The sequence below is a fragment of the Sciurus vulgaris genome, assembly GCF_902686455.1.
Source record: "Sciurus vulgaris genome assembly, chromosome: 12".
Taxonomy (NCBI): domain Eukaryota; kingdom Metazoa; phylum Chordata; class Mammalia; order Rodentia; family Sciuridae; genus Sciurus; species Sciurus vulgaris.
The window spans coordinates 24,487,150-24,504,353 of record NC_136473.1 but is presented as its reverse complement, the minus strand read 5'-3'; the positions used below and the strand labels follow the sequence as shown (position 1 = coordinate 24,504,353).

The following is a 17,204-nucleotide window of genomic DNA, read 5'->3' as shown; positions in this document are numbered from 1 at the left end:
TACGACTATAAATATATGGCATTAAGCTCTTACAAAAAGGTTTACTAAGCTTTAGAATTTTAGTTGTATCAACTGGATGATATTTTGATTGCACAGAATAAGTAGCGCTTAATAAGCGTTGTGGCCACCTGGCCCAAACCAGAGGGGTGGGCAGCAAGGGGGCTCCAGTGGGACTGGCTTGAACCTGTGCTGCTTGGGGTGTGGGCGGGGCATAGTGGAGGGGGAGGGGAGGGCGGGGCAGTGAGGTCACAAAGCCTGTGGGGGCCTGTTTGCCTGGCTCCCCACCCGCCTCAGGCATTCTGTTCCTAGTGATCGGCTTGGTCGCAGGTGCAGGTTTGGGTTCCCACCTAAAGTCTAGTTTAGTCCTGTTTTCGTGGTTGGGCAGGATGTAGTTGCCAAAGTAGTTTTGGCGCGATGGAGGGGCCAAAGGCCACCCCTCAGTCTTACTGGGATCTGGGTCTGGAAAAAATATTCAGGGTTGCGCCAGCATTGCCTGAAGATGGAAGACCAGGCCCTAATCCTGATACCTTTCGTCTGGAGCTGGTAATATGTGCAGCTATTGGATTTTTTACTGTTCTCTTGTTTTTGTGGAGAAGTGTTCAGTCTGTTAGAAACAGGCTTTATGTGAGGAGAGAAAAAAAGCTTGCTCTAAAACTTTCTGAACTAATTGAAGAAAAATGTAAACTACTTGATAAAGTTAGCCTTCTTCAAAAAGAGCATGAAGGCTTACAGTTGTCTTTAAAGGAGGCCAGTCCTGAGAAGGCATCAAAAGAAGTGCAACATTTGGAGATAATACATGAAATGCTGAATAGGTCCAAATCTAAACTTGAGGATAAAACACTCTTTCTAGAAGCAAAGCTAAAAGAAGAGAAATCCAAACGTTCTGAACAGGATGAATTGATGGGAGATATATCAAAAAGGATAAAGTCCCTAGAAGAGGAATCAAAATCCCTCATATCACAAGTAGCTGAAGCTAAAACAACCTTAAGTCTATTTCAAATGAATGAAGAAGACCTTAAGGTAGCAGTAAAAGAGGCTCTGAATGAAAATCACCAACTGCAGGAAAGCCAGAAACACCTTTTACAGGAAGCTGAAGTATGGAAGGAAAAAGTGAGAGACCTTAAAAAACAGAAAATAACATTCGAATACTCTAAAGTACAGGCAGAACAAGTTCTAAGTGATAAAGAAAATCACATTAAGTCTCTGACTGAACGCTTGCTGAAGATCAAAGATCAGTCCCCTGTGCCTGGAGAAGACCTAACAGGTGATGGTAACTTGGAGCTGGAGAGGAAGAGTGAATCAGAAATTGGTGCTCACTTAGGAAATCAGCCAAAAGAAGCCTTGAAGGAGCTGGTTTATGCAGCTGAGTTAAATGCCTCCTTAGAAACCTTAGAAGGAGAAAGACATCAAATTTACACTTTATTATCGGAAGTAGATAAAACAAAAGAAGATCTGATAGAATGTATTAAAAATCTTCAGATCGAACAAGAATCTTTGCAGTCAGAAAACACACAGCTTGAAAACGAGAATCAGAAGTTTCAGGAGAAATTTAAAGTAACGATGGAACAACATCAAGGAAATACAGTGAAACTCCACAGGAAATTAATAGTAGAGGAAAAGTGCCGGTTAGAGGAAGAGGAGAGGTTTTCCGAAGTTGAGAGAAAGATCAACTGTGCAGCTAAAGAGCTGGAGACCTACAGAAATCGAGCCAAAGATCTTGAGGAAGAGTTGGATACCATCGTTCATTATTATGAGAGGCGGAGTATATCCTATGAGAAAAAAGCACGTGATAATGCGTTGGCAGCTTGGAGAGCTGAAAAAAACCTGAAGTATTTCAAGACAGTAAACGCTCACAAGAGACAAAAGTTAACAGAAATGGAGTTTCAATTTAAACTTTTAGAAGATCCATATGCACCTGATGTCTTGAATACAGCATTTGCCAGAGGGCAGTCCCCATATGGTCCCTCACCACTGAGTGGACCTTCATCTGAAATGAGAGCTTTTCCTTTGGAGAAGAAGGGTCCACTCAGATTGTCACCTTTACATCCAGGGGAAGGAGGAAGAGGCTCAGGAGGCCCAGAGGATCCTCTGGACCTTCACATTAACAATGAAAGAAGAGAATCAAGCTCTGGTATAGTAAGCGATCCTCACAGAGCACCTGCTGGCACTGGGCCCCTGTCATCGCCATGGGAACTGGAACGTAAGATGATGATCCCTCCACCAGGCCGACCATATTCTGATCCACCTTCTCTTCTACAACGGCAACATGGATATGATTCTTATTATGGAAGACCATCGGAACCAGGAGAACCACCTCCAGTCCAACGCAAAAATGTCTGTTCACTGAGGCGTTTTGCTCATTATCCTCCACCAAGAGCTGGATTTTTCCCCCCTACCCCCACATTCTGAGAGGAGAAGCGAGTTCCCTTCAGGGTTGATTCCACCTTCAAATGAGCCTGCTGTTGAACATCCAGAACCACAACAAGAAACCTAACAATATATTTGATCTCTCTTCAAAATATGGCATCTCTTATTTTAAGTAACTGCTTTTAGTTGATTATATTTTTGCTCCAAATGAAGCTTAATTAAATTAGAATTCTGAGGATAATATTATATAAATAAAGATGATTTAAATATGAATCTTATGAGTAAATTATTTCCATTTTGTAGTATAACTTTTAATTTGATTAATCCACTACTACTTAAACAACAATGGGAGTTTTATACACATGATCTTGCAGTTGAGGATATTTTAAACTCCAAAGACTGTGCTTTATGCCAAGAAATATATTTACTATGATTGTAGCAAATGTGAAAATGCCTTTATGCTTTATGAAATACTTTGTTTTAAAGTCTTGTTTGGCATTGGTGATAATAAAAAAATAAGTTTTTCCTTTATAAAAAGAATAATTAGAGCATATTGAGTAAATAAGAAAATATGACTGAACATGTCATTTAACAGGAGATTTCAAAACAAAAAAAAAATTTCAGTTCTCAGAAAATTTTTAGGCATTGGAAACCACAATTTAAGCTCACTCTATCCCCATTTTCCCTTATATCTTCTTTATTTTGTGCCCATTTTCATAAAATTAAGATTTGCATTCTGCTGTGGTTCACTGATATGGGGAGTGACCTAGTCTCTGTTTTGCTTTCAGGGAGACTTTAGCTATATATACAATGTTTTAATTTTTAGAGTTTTAAAAATGTTACTTGAAAAATTTTGAAGCATTTCAGTAAGTTCTGAGGTATGAACTGATAAAATGAAAACAGAGGTGAGAGGGAATTAAGTACAGTTCAGCAGAACCAGGTATAATACCCATGCACATGAATCCATAAAAGAAAAAAGAAACTTAAAAAAAAAAAAAAAAAAGGCAAAAGGACTAAGGAAAGACTAGGATTAGGGAGATATGTAGCAACAGCTGGAGGAAAAAAGCATGAAGTGGGCAGAAAAGGAGGAAGAAAAGGCCTAGCTACTGGTAAACTGATCCATCCCTCACTGGTGGTTCAACTGTATAAATAAAAGAGTGGCAGCTTAGTGGGAAAGTACTTAGCAACTCTGTTTACACAGACAACAGAAAGTGCCACTAGAGTGGCAAATTGAACCCAGCAAGGCCAATTAACCCTTTCACCTTAGTGTTCTATATTAGCTATCTTACTTACTGTGCCTCTGTTGATCTACACTGCTATGTGTTAGGACCAAATGCAATTATAAATCATTGTTACATGTATTGATGAATTCTGCCAATTCCACAAAGCACATCCATTTTATTTAGTGTTCTGAATACCTTCTTTTCTACTCTCATCTGGTTTTAATTAGAAACACTTTCAAAGGAAGAGAAGTTATCCCTATACTTAAACTACACATGTCCTTTATTAAACTATGAATTGAATATTAATCAAGTTCTTTGGCTTAAAATATTTTTAAAGTGTTATATTCACCTCAAATTTCTTCTAGATAAATTAGGGAAAGATTTGACAAAGAATAACATATTTAGATAGGCAAAAATGTAATAAAGAAATACTAAAATTTACTGAACTGGTCTGTAAATCAACAAACCTTAAAACTGCTGCATAAGCAATACTTCTATGATTACAATTTATTACTTATAAGAGACACTTTGAATCTTAAAGGGCGATATATATATATATATATATTTTTTTTTTAAATAGTGGTAGATATACTGCTGACATTTTCCTGTTTCTCAAATATAGTCATGTCTTCTTTTAATTATGTATGTTTGAGAGCAAGGATCATATCCTCAACATATTCTATAAAACCTAGAAAAGTGTCATGCACCAATTAAGTGTACAAATAATTGGAAAAACATGTTGTGCAATGTTGACATGTGAAAGTCTTGTTTCTATGAAGTAAGGTAAATAACAAATGTAGTTGTTCAGTTGCAAACAAAGGCAATTCACAAAAATGTTTATTCATTAATCCCAACACTCTCTTTTTCTCACTATCCACACTCCCAAAGGTACCAACATCATCCCACCATCAGCTGAAATTTCACATCAAATTTTCTCCTGGCCATATTATTTATCACTTAATTTTATTAGTAACTACTTTAAAAATTTCTAGTTAAATAATGCGAAAATACCAACAGATTATTTTGAGGAGGGTTACTTCTTCACCCAGCAAAGATAAGAGCGCTCTGAAAATGTAACCCTTGCATTTTAAAAGCATGAGATGATCCCTGCTCTGGCTTTTCTCAACTCTTCCTACTGAGTAAGAAACAGCAAAAGAGCTGGAGAATTCGGCCTTCCTCACAGACAGATGCCATGCTGACTTCCTTGGCCATGTTAAAATCAGTGGGGGAAAAGGACAGGCATTGCAACTTCAGCCTCCCTCTGTCTTTTCATGAGTGCAGGCCACCCGCTAGGAACTCCTATTTCTCTCTTTTTCCACAACAACACCAGCACAACCATGGCAAAAGCAACCAATCAAAACAATCAGCATCAGGAAAGAGGCAAAGGGCCAGTGGTAAGCCACAGAAGAAGGAAGCAGCTCCAACCCCACAGCTGCTCTCTTGAATGAGTTGGCGCACGTTGGTGCTTTTTTGGAGGCAGGTAGAGACCAGAGTGGACACCAAGGCACTACCGAACTCCCACCCCCTTGAAGCATTCTCATGAGCACAAAAGCCACATCTATACTTCAATACCAGACAAAATTCCAGCCTTTAGCTTAGCAATTTTTTCAAAAAGAAAACTGCCAAACTTAAAAAATGAAAAGAAAAACACTGGCCCCGGAGCGCAGGGCGGTTTGGTCGTTTGTTGGAGTAGCGCCGCTCTTTTGCTCCGCGGCTGCTGGTCTTCACCGGGCAGCAGCTCGGTCTGGCGGTCGGAGCAGCCGACGAAGACTTGGGCGTTGGGTGAGAGAAAATGGCCCGAACCGAGCAGAAGGCTGGTAAGTCCACTGGCCCGAAAGCCCCCCTGCAAACAGCTGGCCGCCAAGGCTGCCAGGAAAAGCGGCCCCTCTACCGGCGGGGTGAAGAAACCACATCGCTACAGGCCCGGGACTGTGGCGCTTCCAGAGATTCGTCCTTACCAGAAATCAACCGAGCTTCTCACCCGGAAGCTACCTTTCCAGAGGTTGGTGACAGAGGTCGCCCAGGATTTCAAAACCGACTTGAGGTTTCAGAGTGCAGCCGTTGGCACCCTGCAGGAGGCTGGTGAAGCGTCCCTGGAGGATTTATTTGAAGATACTAATCTGGGTGCCATCCACGCTAAGAGAGTCACCATCATGCCCAAAGACATCCAGTTGGGCATGGGGATACGGAGAGAGAGCTTAAGTGAAGGCAGTTTTTATGGCGTTTTGTAAATTCTGTAAAATACTTTGGTTTAATTTGTGACTTTTTTGGTAAGAAACTGTTTATAAGATGTTGCATTTGTACTTAAATCACTCCATCTTTCACTCAGGATGAATGTGAAAAGTGACTGTTCACAGACCTCAGTGATGTGAGCACTTGCTCAGGAGTGACAGGTTGCGAACATGCAGAAGGGATGAGTGACATTTCTTGCTTCTCATGAAGCATGTTTCTCTTTGTTAATGATTTGTTGAGTAGTTATTAAGGTACTAGAATTGATAAATGTGTACAGGGTTCTTTTGCAATAAAATTGGTTATAACTTGATCCAAGTGTTTAACAATCGGGGCTGTTAAGTCTGACCTTACATCGCTGTGATAGAACGCGGGCTTTTTCAAGGGTGAAGATACAAGTCTTAACCACAGTGTAACAGTTTCCTCAAAAAAAAAAAAAAAAAAAAAAAGTAAACCTGGCAGCTGTAGAATACACTATGTGCATTTATAATAGTTATTTTATGTATAGTAGTGTCAACATTTTTAAATTAAATGTTTTACATTCATAAGTGGTGGGGAGTCTTGTCATTAAGGTGTGTAATTTACAGTCCAGTTGGTTTTAACTAGAGACTGCACTTGTTTTCATAGTAGTAAAATGCTACGTGTAATACCTTGCATAAGTCCTCATTCTACCACATGTTAACTAACCCTCTAGCTGATAATGCAAACACTAACTGGGGGATTTTATTGATAAGGGCTCTAGAATAAAATAAGTTATTCACACCAGCATCATCTGTTAACTAATATTCTATCTAGTTTAGCTTTTCATTGTGTTGTGGTTGGTCTCGAATCTAGGTTTTCTTCTAAGAGGAAACACTATCAAGAGCTGGTTCTTTTCCTTGTGTAGTTTAGTGTAAACTTGCTGTGGAAGAGGAGCAGGCAGCTCCAGGTTTATTTGAACCTCTGCAAATTTAAGATGGTGTTGGTTGGAATAGATTACATCTGGCTATTTACTGTCCTGGGAAAATCCCTTTTACAGAGATGGACTTCCAAGTGATTTTTTAATTTATCCTTTATTGAGGTTTTTAGGCCAATTATGTATGTTGACTGAATCTAAATTTTTATCAAACAAAAAAAAAAATAGACCATTCCAAGTAAACACTGTTTAGCTAAAATCTACCATCTAAATATTCTAATTTACAAATCTTAATTTCTATAAAGGAACTATTACCAGGTTCTTTTCAAGAATTCACCGTCTTGATTTGTAGGTGTCTATAGAAACTTAAATATGAATTAAGTGAAAAATTCTGAAAGAAAAATAATTTCCCACAGTAGTAAACTCAAGCAAAGATGTGTGGTTCAAAAAGGTACACATATCACTATATCTCTTCTGAATTTTCTAATTGTGGGAGTCAATTTTGGATTTCAATTTAGAACTGACTCTCAGAGCAGGAGACCAAAAGTACATAACCCAGAAGCCAATAGTCAATTACTATGATTTTTTTTCCCCATTAAATGAAAGCATCCTAATACACCCAATGAAATATTTATGTTAAAAGTCAGGAGCATTATATGCTGTAATCTTACATATGATCATTACATCATTCTCAATCTCCACATTCCCATCTGAATAATGAGGGTTTATAATGGGCCACTTCTCTCTTTGGGAAAGATAGGATTAATATAAAAATTCCTTGAAAAATCTAAAGAAAACTAGTAATTTTTTTTTTCCAAAGTGACATGGAAAGAAAAAAATCCATGCCCAAGATAGTTTTTATATTCTGTATTTCAAACCAAACATTAGATAAAATTTAACTGCAAGTGGGTTGTTTGTTTGTTTTGGTACTAGGAATTAAACCCAGAGGCACTTTACCACTGAGACACACACTCAGCCCTTTTTTTTTTTTTTTTCGAGACAGGGTCTTGATAAGTTGCTGAGGGCCTCACTAAGTTGCTTGAGCCTCAGAAGTCACTGGAATTACAGGAGTGCACCACTACACCGGGCTGTTTATGTTTTAATCCAAATGGGAATGTCTATGTTCTACATAGGAACATTTACTTTATTATATAATTTAGATAAGCTTTAATAATTTTCTACCTAAAATTCTTCTCTTCTAAATTTCTTCCATCTTTTTCAATTCTCAGCAACTAAATATATATGAAGAAATATATTTTTCTTAATTAACTTTTTAATACGTAATACAGTATTGAAGAAGTAATAGAGTTCCCTAGCCATCTGCCACCCCGAAGCATATCTACATGAAAAAGAGGCAAATTTGAACAGAAACACAACACACAAACTCTAAGAGAATTTTCATTATTTCTTGAAGCAAGATTTTGTAGTACTGATATATTCCATATTTTAATCAGGTTTTTCACTGCTGTACCCAAAAGACCTGACAAGAACAATTGTAGGAGGAAAAGTTTATTCTGGGGTGCTCAATTTCAGAGGTCTCAGTCCATAGAAAGCTGACTCCATTCCTTGGGGCTAGCGGTGAAGCTGAACATCATGGCAGAAGAGTGTGGTGGAGGGAAGTGGCTCAAGAAAGGAGGGAGGAGAGGGAGAGAGAAAGAGAGCAAGAGGGGGAGCAAGCCAGCTGGAGCTCCCCTCACTAGGACAAAATATAAACACCAAAGACATGAGCCCAGTGACCCACCTCCTCCAGCCATACCACACCTGCCTATAGTTATTACCAAGTTAATCCCTATCAGGGAATTAATACACTGATTAGGTTAAACTTCTTGCAACCCAACCATTTTATCTCTAAACTTTCTTGAATTGTCTCACATTGAGCTTTTGGGGGGACACCAATTATAGAAACCATGCACTGATAAAGTAAATTTATAGAATCATTTCCTTTCAGTCAAGTGCGAAAGTCAGCAAGGGAAAAGATAGTTCACAACTTGATATGACAGGGGAGATCAGCAACATCTTAAACTGGAGGTGCTTTTTTGAAAAATTGGGCAATGCTAGGAGACAGCACAAGCAAGCCTAGTATTTATAACCACATACAGCAGTCTATCAATTGATTATGTTTCGTCTTATAATGCTTCCAAATTATTTCTTATCTGTAAAGAGCAGGAATCGTATGTTTCTTCAAAAGATTTTATGAAACCTAGTCCACAGTTGGGGACTCAAGGAATGGTTATAGGAATAGAAGAAAGATAGGAATAAGAGGGAAAGAATTTAAAGGACTGTAGAACTATACACAAAATTTCTACTGAGAAGAGCCTCTATGAGACCTAAGTCTCCAAAAGCTAAAATACTTCATGAAACCACCATTTATTTAAAGACTGCAATTCAACAAGTGATATGTGTATACAGTGTTATCAGAAACATATAAGACTATAAAAATACACATGTACAAAATATCACCTCTGGTTAAACATTGTCACTGAGATGTACACATGCTAGCAATCACTCAGCATATCGATGGTTAATTACTGCTAGAGCATGTGCTTCTTTAACATAAATTATCTTATACATAAATAATAGTAAACAGTGAAATAATGTCCTTATAATGCAGAAACTGTGTGGATTCAACTTGACTGTTATCCCCCAGTACATTCATTTTCTTAAAAATCAAAGACAAGCTTTCTTACAATTAAAGAACAAAGTCTTAGCAATATATAAACACCCTTATAAAAATGGTTAAAAGTCTACAGAAGTGCCTTCCATTAATCTTAGTAGTAGCTGGTTTAGTGGCTTCAAGAACTTCTACGGTTCCCCTGATGGAGAACTATCTAAGGAGTCCGTGAATAGAGGTGCTGAAGAAGCAACATAGGGGAAAGCACTCTACTCTGGATAATATTTTGAATTTTTATTCAAATGATCTAAAAACATATCTCTAATATAAGAAGCATAAACACTAAGTTTTAAAAGATTTTAGGAACTGATTATGATAGTAGATGGAAAAGCTGATGGAGATTTAATTAATTTTTTAGAGTACTGCTTTTTTTGCTAGTACTTATAAAATTCCATAAATTTAGAAGGCTGTACCCTGATCTACTTTTTCTGTCAGTCTGGTTACTGTTAGGCTTCTATTTTGCAGAATATAAAGTACATGTGTATAACAGCAGAAACACTGTTCATCTATGTAAAGTGAAAAATAATGGATAGAAAGCAAATTTACATTAGAACACCAGTAAAGGAAATATCCTCATTTGCTTTTTTTCTTTTTTCACCATAGCTTTACTGATGAAGCCTTCTGCAAATCAGGTCAAAATGAATAAAAGGACTTTAAGGCCTTTAACTCCCTTCACTGGTTTTGATAATAATTAAAGCTTTCTGCTCCCATGACTTTTGCATTTTTCTTATTATGAACATTACAGAGAGTATGTTTGTTTGGTATAACTCTCCAGCTTATCTTTCTCAGAATGAGAACATAACAGATTTATGAGATTGGAAAGTCCCTAGGTTTTCGAGTCTAATTTTATACCAAGTGAGAATCCCTTCTACACTATTAGTTATATATTTTGTGCTCAACTTGTGCCAGTTACTGAATAGTAGTAAACAAAAAGACACACAAATGTAGATATCAATCAAACTATAATACATATATTTCCTAATTCTGTCCATTGAAATACAAAGGCACTTTGGAGACTTAAGCACATTTAGTGCCTGTATTTTGATATCTAAACCAACTATTCTCCAATAAAAAGAACCAGATATCCTCAGAAAAATGACTGATTCCAGAGCAAGGGCAATGGAAATACAAGACGAATCCAGAACATCTTATGGTGACAGAAAAAAGAAAACACCCTGAAATATAATAGGGGTAAGACAAAGGACACAGAAGTCACGGTGAAGAAGTTTCCAAAGGTCAAATGTAGTTGGTATGAGCAACACAATAATGACAGAAGTAGAGGAAAATACACTGAGTAAAATAAAAATTCTTAAGTTCATCCTGATGTAAGTAAATGACTAAAGAGTCAGAAAGGACATCTCATCCCTCACAGAATTCCAACTAACAAACATTGATTAATGAAAATAGAAACATCACTGTTTGGCAAATATCATGCCAATAGTGATTATAGGCAAAAATCATTGATGGCTGCTAAAATTACTGGGTAAAAGTATTATGAAAAATAGGATATTTGTGGAGTCTGAAAGTACTTTCCATATGGAAAACAAAAACAAAACAGAAACACTCCAAATATTAATTTTATAGTAAAGACAGAAAAAATGAAAAATGACATTTAATCATGTAATCAAAGTTAATATCATCTGTGATGAGATATATTGTTAAAGGGCACATCACTTTCATGGTATTTGTGATGAGCACCCATCGCCTGAATTTAGTCAAAGAATTTTTTTTTTTCCTGAGACAAACCTCGCTGTGTTGCCCAGGCTGGCCTCCCACTCCTAGACTCCAGCAATCCTCCTGTCTCAGTTTCCTGAATAGCTGGAATTATAGGTGTGCCCACGAAATCCAGCTCACGAAGAATTTTTAGACAAACCCAAATTGAGAGACATTCTAAAATACAGCTGTGTAGTACTCATAAAGAGGATCAAGGTCAAGAAAGACAAAAATTAAGGTACTATTCCAGAGAGGGGGACATTAATGAGATAAGACAACTAAGTGTGTGATTGTGGACCAGGAAAAGGAAGTTAAGGGGACATCTGGCAAAACCTGAATAATAACTATACATAAGTTGGTAGTATTGTATCAGTGTCAATTTCCTGGTTTTGATAACTTTACTAAGGTTAGGAAAGACATTTGGGAAAGCTAGGTGAAAAATACACCAGCACCCTATTATTTGTGCTATTTTTAAAGAATGAAATTATTACAAAATGAAAATTTTAAATAAAAGTAGCCTAGAAATATATTTTTTAAGTCTAACATTTCAAGTCAGGGGTCATACATCTCCTCAGCCTTTCCTTTTCACACTAAATATATTCCTCTTTGGACAAGATTCCTAGAACCCCTACTACATTTGCAGCTCCACTTTTTAAAACTCAGTTGTCAGTAGCCCTCTTATAAAGTATGTTACCAGGAATGTTTATAATATATTGATACAGAATGCATTAAATTTCTCATTTTTGGTGATAGAGTAACTGTATGTTTATTAGTGCAAATTGCAGTGAAATTCTAAAAACAGATTAAACCATACAGTTGGCCTAATTCAACATGCATTCCAATTAAACTTGAGCATTTATTTTTACTATGGTCAAACTAGATCTTCCCATTTTATCCTTGTGCAATTGATTTGTTTAAGCCAACTGTAAAATTACATTTTTCCCTTGAACATTCCCATTCTTTCAATTTCAACTCATATTTTACACTGTTACAGCAATGTTAGACTCTTCTGATGCACAATTCTGTCATTTATTAACTTGCCATGTATTGAATACATTACCATTTGCAGTAAGCTACAAATAAGAATCTATTAAAACTTTGCTACTGGGGCTGGGGAGCAGTTCAGTGGTAGAGAATGTGTGTAGCAAGTCTGAGGACCTGGGTTCAACCCCAGCATCAAACAAACAAATAAAATAAAAATTGCCTTGGAGTTGAGATTGGTCATATCAGATTGAAAGGGCAGGTGATAGAGAAAAATCTTAATAATTAGATCAAACTTGTGGTGGGCCTTTAAAAATACTGGAAGTTTCCCCAAAGAAGATCAATTATTACATGAACAAATGTTTACAATCCCTCGCCATGAGAGAAGTGCACATCAAAACCACAGCAGGCATCATTTCTTTGCTATCAGGATCATCACCATTATGGTTTGGATCTCAAATGTTGGCCTTGTGTCCTATGGTTTCCAGGCTGTGGTGGGTCCTTAGGAGGTAGGCCTGAGGGAAGAGTCAGGCACTGCAGGCTCACAGCTCAAGGGGTGGTGTGATCTTGGCCCCTTTCTCTCCCTCTGCTTCCTGGCTTCTGTGAGGTGAATAGCTTCCTCCTCCCACACTCCCTGTATGATATTCTGTCATATCACAAGACCAAAGGCAACATAACCAAGCAACCATGGACTGACACTTAACCAAAATAAATGTTTCCTCTTTTGTTTATTTTAGGTATTTTGCCATTTAAATCAGCATACTACAGTGATACAGACATATCAATCTTTACAGCAGCACAACTCACAATTACAAAGGTATGGAACCAAACTAGATGCCCATCGACAGAAGAATGGATAAAGAAACTATGGTATATATACACAATGGAATATTACTCAGTCTTAAAGAAGAATGACTTTATGACATTTGCCAGTAAATGGATGGCTCTGGAGAATATCAGGCTAAGTGAAATACACTAATTCCAAATACCAAAGGTCAAAATGTTTTTGCTGATATGTAGAAGCTAAAACCATAATAAAGCAGGGAATGGGAAGAGGAGAAGTTCAATAGATGAAACAAAGGGGAATGAAAGGAAGGGAGTGAGGATAGGAATAGGAAAGACATAAGAAATTTAATTTTCTTATGTACGCATACTAAAATAGCTAAGTGAATCCTACCATCATGCCCACCCACAAGAATGGGGTCCTAATTAGAATAAGATATATTCCATGCTTGTATAATTTTATGAAAATGGATTCTAATGTCATGTTTAACTAAGAAGAACCAATAAAATGAAGAGAATTTAAATCTCTTGTGCTAATTTGCAATCATTCCCACTCTAGACTATCACTACTCTGCTTTCTGTCTCTACCTTTGCTTTTTCTGGATAGTTCACATAAATGAGATCATACAGGGCTGAAGGGGTAGCTCAGTGGTAGAGTGCTTGCTTACCATGAACAAGGCCCTGGGTTCAATTCTCAAATGAATCAGTCTATTATTAAGTGAAATCGAACAACACATAGTCTGGCTTCTTTCTTTCACTTAGCATAATGTTCTTCAGATTCAGCCATGTTGCAAATTATTTTAGAAGTTCTCTTTTTTTTTAATACCAAACATTGAACAGCATTCTGTTGCACAGATATACTACATTTGATCTAACCATTCCAGGTTACTAGGCAGTTGAAATTGTTTCCAATTTTTGGCTAATACAAATAATGCTGCTATGAAGACTTATGTACATTCTGTGTAGAATACATTTTTGCTTCTTTTTTGTGGATACCTAGGAGGAATTTCTGGGATGTATGTTAAATTTATTTTAACTTAGCCAACAAACAAAAACCTACCACACTTCCAAAGTGGCTGCACCATTTTACATTACCGCTATCAATGTACAAGGGTTGCTTTTTCTTCACATTGAGTGCTTTTTACTGTCCATTGAGTTACTACAGCCATTCGATTAGGTGTGATGTGTTATTCTTTATGGCTTTAATTTACATTTTTAAGACTCATACTGTCAAATCACCTTTTTATATACTTATTAACCACATATCTTTTTGGCCTATGTGCCTATTAAATTTTTTTCTCAGATTCTCTTTTAGGTTGAAGTAATTACTTCTACTTCTAGTTTTTTGAGAGTATGTATCAGGATTAAGTGTTAAATTCTTCCAAGTGATTTTTCCTGTATCTGGGATGACCCTGTAGATTTTATCCTTTATTCTATTAATACAGTATATTATGTTGATTTTTAGATGTTAAATCAACATCGCATTGCTGGGATAAATCTCCTTTGACCACAGTGTGTACTCCATTTTATATGTTGTTGAATTCAGTTTGCTAACAAATTTTTAAATTATTTTATTTCATTGAGATGGGGTCTTGTTATGTTCCTCAGGCTAGTCTCAAACTTCTGGGCTCAAGTGATTCTCCTGTCTGAACTCCCAAGAAGCTGGAGCTACCTTGCTGGGAATTTTTACAAGTGTTTTCATGAGGATTACTGATCTATAGTTTCTATCTCTATTTCTCTTTTTCTTTTTTCACACCTGCAGTACTAGGGATTAAACAGTGGGGCTCTACTACTGAGTCAGATCCATAGCCCTTTTTATTTTTTATTTTGATACATGGTATTGCTGAATTGCCCAGGATGGCCTCAAATTTGTGATCCTCCTGCCTTAACCTCCTGAGCAGCTGGGATTAGCTAGGATTATAGGCATGCACCACAATGCCAGACTTAATTTTCTTATGATATTTTTGGCTACCTTTGGTATCAGGACAATACTTATCTTATAAAATAAGTTGGGAACTATTCCCTTCTCTGCTATTTTTTGAAAGCTTGTGAAAGGTTGTAATTATTTCTTCTTTATATTTTTGATCGCATTCTCCAATAAAGGGCTGGACACAATGGTGCATGCCTTTATAGGAGGCTGAGGCAAGAGGATCACAAGTTAGAAGTCAGCCTTGGCAATTTAGCAATTCCCTGTCTCAAAATAAAAAAGGGCTGAGGATATAGCTCAGTGATAAAGCCCTCCTGGGTTCAATCCCAAATACTAAAAAGAAAAAGAAACAAAGAAAAAATTCACCAATGAAGCCATCTAAATGTGAGCTTTTCTTCGTGGAAAGATTAATTACTAATTTGATTTACGTCTACTCAGATTTTTTTTTAAATATATTTTTTAGATGTAGGTGGACACAATACCTTTATTTTGTTTTTATGTGGTGCTGAGGATCGAACCCAGGGCCTCATGTATGCTAGGCAAGTACAATACCACTGAGCCACAACCCTAGCCCTCAGATGTGCTATTGAGATAGTTTTGGTAAATAGATTTTGTCCATTTAATCTAAGTTGTCTAATTTATTGGTAACATTGTTTTTTTTAGAGGGTTTGGAGATTTTATTATTTTTAAAAATTTGTTCTAATTAGTTATATATGCCAGTAGAATGCATTTTGACACATCTCACATAAAAGTATAACTTCTCATTTTTCTGGCTGTATATGATGTAGAATAACACTGATTGTGTAGTCACATATGTACGCAGGGTAATAATGTCTGCTTCATTCTATTATTCTTCCTGTCACCATACCCCCTCCAGTCCCCTCACTCCCCTCTACCTAATCTAAAGTGACTCTATTCTTCCCTAGTCCTACCCTACCCCCATCATGGATCATCATCCACCTTTCAGAGAAAACATTCACCCTTTGGTTTTTGGGATTGGTTTATTTCACTTAGCATAATACTCTCCAACTCCATCTATCTACCTGCAAATGCCATAGTTTCATTCTTCTTTATGGCTGAATAATATTCTATTGTGTATATATACCACAGTTTCTTTACCCATTCATTTGTTGAAGGACACCTAGGTTGGTTCCATAGCTTAGTTATTGTGAGTTGAGCTGCTATAAACATTAATGTGGCTGCATCACTGTAATATGCTGATTTTAAGTCCTTTGGGTATAAACTCAGGAGTGCGATAGCTGATCAAATGGTGGTTCCATTCCAAGTTTTCTGAGGAATCTCCATACTGCTTTCATAATGGTTGCACCAGTTTGCATTCCCACCAGCAATGTATGAGTGTATCTTTTTGCCCACATCCTTGGCACCATTTATTATTGGCAACATTCTTCATAGTATTCTTTTATTGCTTTCACAATAATCCTTTTTCTTAAAGCTTTTAAAAAATGTTTTAGTTGTAGAAGGACATAATGCCTTTATTTTATTTATTTATATGTGGTGCTAAGGCCTGAACCCAGGGCCACACACATGCTGGCAAGCACTCTACCACTGAGCTATAACCCCAGCCCCCACAATAATCCTTTGAACTGATGTAGAGTTAACTGTGATATATTCTATTTCATTTCTGAGATTGGTAATTTATGTTTTGTTTTGTTTTCTTTTCTTGATTGATCTAGCTAAGAGTTCATCAATTTTGTTAATCTTTTCAAAGGGCAAAGTTTTGGTTTCATTGGTTTTTCTATTGTTTTTGTCTTATATTTCATTGGTTTCTGCTCTAATCTTTAGTATTTCTTTTCCTTACTTTGTGTTTAATTTGCTCTTTTTCCCTCTAATGACTAAAGTCAGAAGCTGAGGCTATTTTTCCCCCAAGTACTAGGGAGTAAATCCAGGGCGGATCCACCACTGGGCTACATTCCCAGTCCTTTTTATTTTTTTTATTTTGAGGCAGGGTCTCGCTAAATTGCCTAGGCTGGCCTCAAACTTGGAATCCTCCTACTTCAGCCTCCCAAATCACTGGGATTACAAGACATGTGCTACCACACCCAACTAAAAGTTTAGGTTATCGATTTGAAAACTTTCTTCTCATCTAATTAGGTATTTAAAGCTGATAAAGTCTCACAGAGGGTTTCAGACTCTTTTTCTTTTATTTTACAAACTGAATAATTCTGCTGGTATAACTTTAAGTTTACTGATTCTTCTATCATCTCAAATCTGCTGTTGATCCCATCTAGTGAATTTTTCATTTCAGTTCATATACTTTTCAAGTCTAGAATTTCCATTTGGTTTTTATTTTTAAAATCTCTCTCTTTACTGATATTCTCAATTTGCTGAGTCACTGTCATACTTTATTTTAAACATAATTCCTTTATTTCTTTGAATGTATTTATAAAAGCAACT

The 17,204-nt window shown here is 36.8% G+C and overlaps 2 protein-coding genes and 1 pseudogene across 3 annotated transcripts in view; 2 read left to right on the top strand and 1 right to left on the bottom strand.

Moving 5' to 3' along the window:
• The window catches only part of DNAJC1 (DnaJ heat shock protein family (Hsp40) member C1), a 196,437-nt gene that overhangs the window by 163,237 nt on the left and 15,996 nt on the right, over positions 1–17,204 (bottom strand). The gene's annotated exons all lie outside the window — the stretch shown is intronic.
• Positions 371–2,520, top strand: LOC306642232 (melanoma inhibitory activity protein 2-like). The gene has a single exon (XM_079107848.1). The coding sequence runs from the start codon at positions 415–417 to the stop codon at positions 2,407–2,409; it is 1,995 nt and encodes a 664-aa protein (XP_078963974.1). The 5' UTR covers positions 371–414; the 3' UTR covers positions 2,410–2,520.
• Positions 4,182–9,433, top strand: LOC306642306 (histone H3.3A-like; annotated as a pseudogene). The gene has a single exon. The product of its transcript is annotated as a histone H3.3A-like (transcript).

Excerpts from the sequence above, each read along its gene's own strand:
- LOC306642232 (XM_079107848.1), top strand. The coding sequence starts at position 415 with ATGGAGGGGCCAAAGGCCACCCCTCAGTCTTACTGGGATCTGGGTCTG.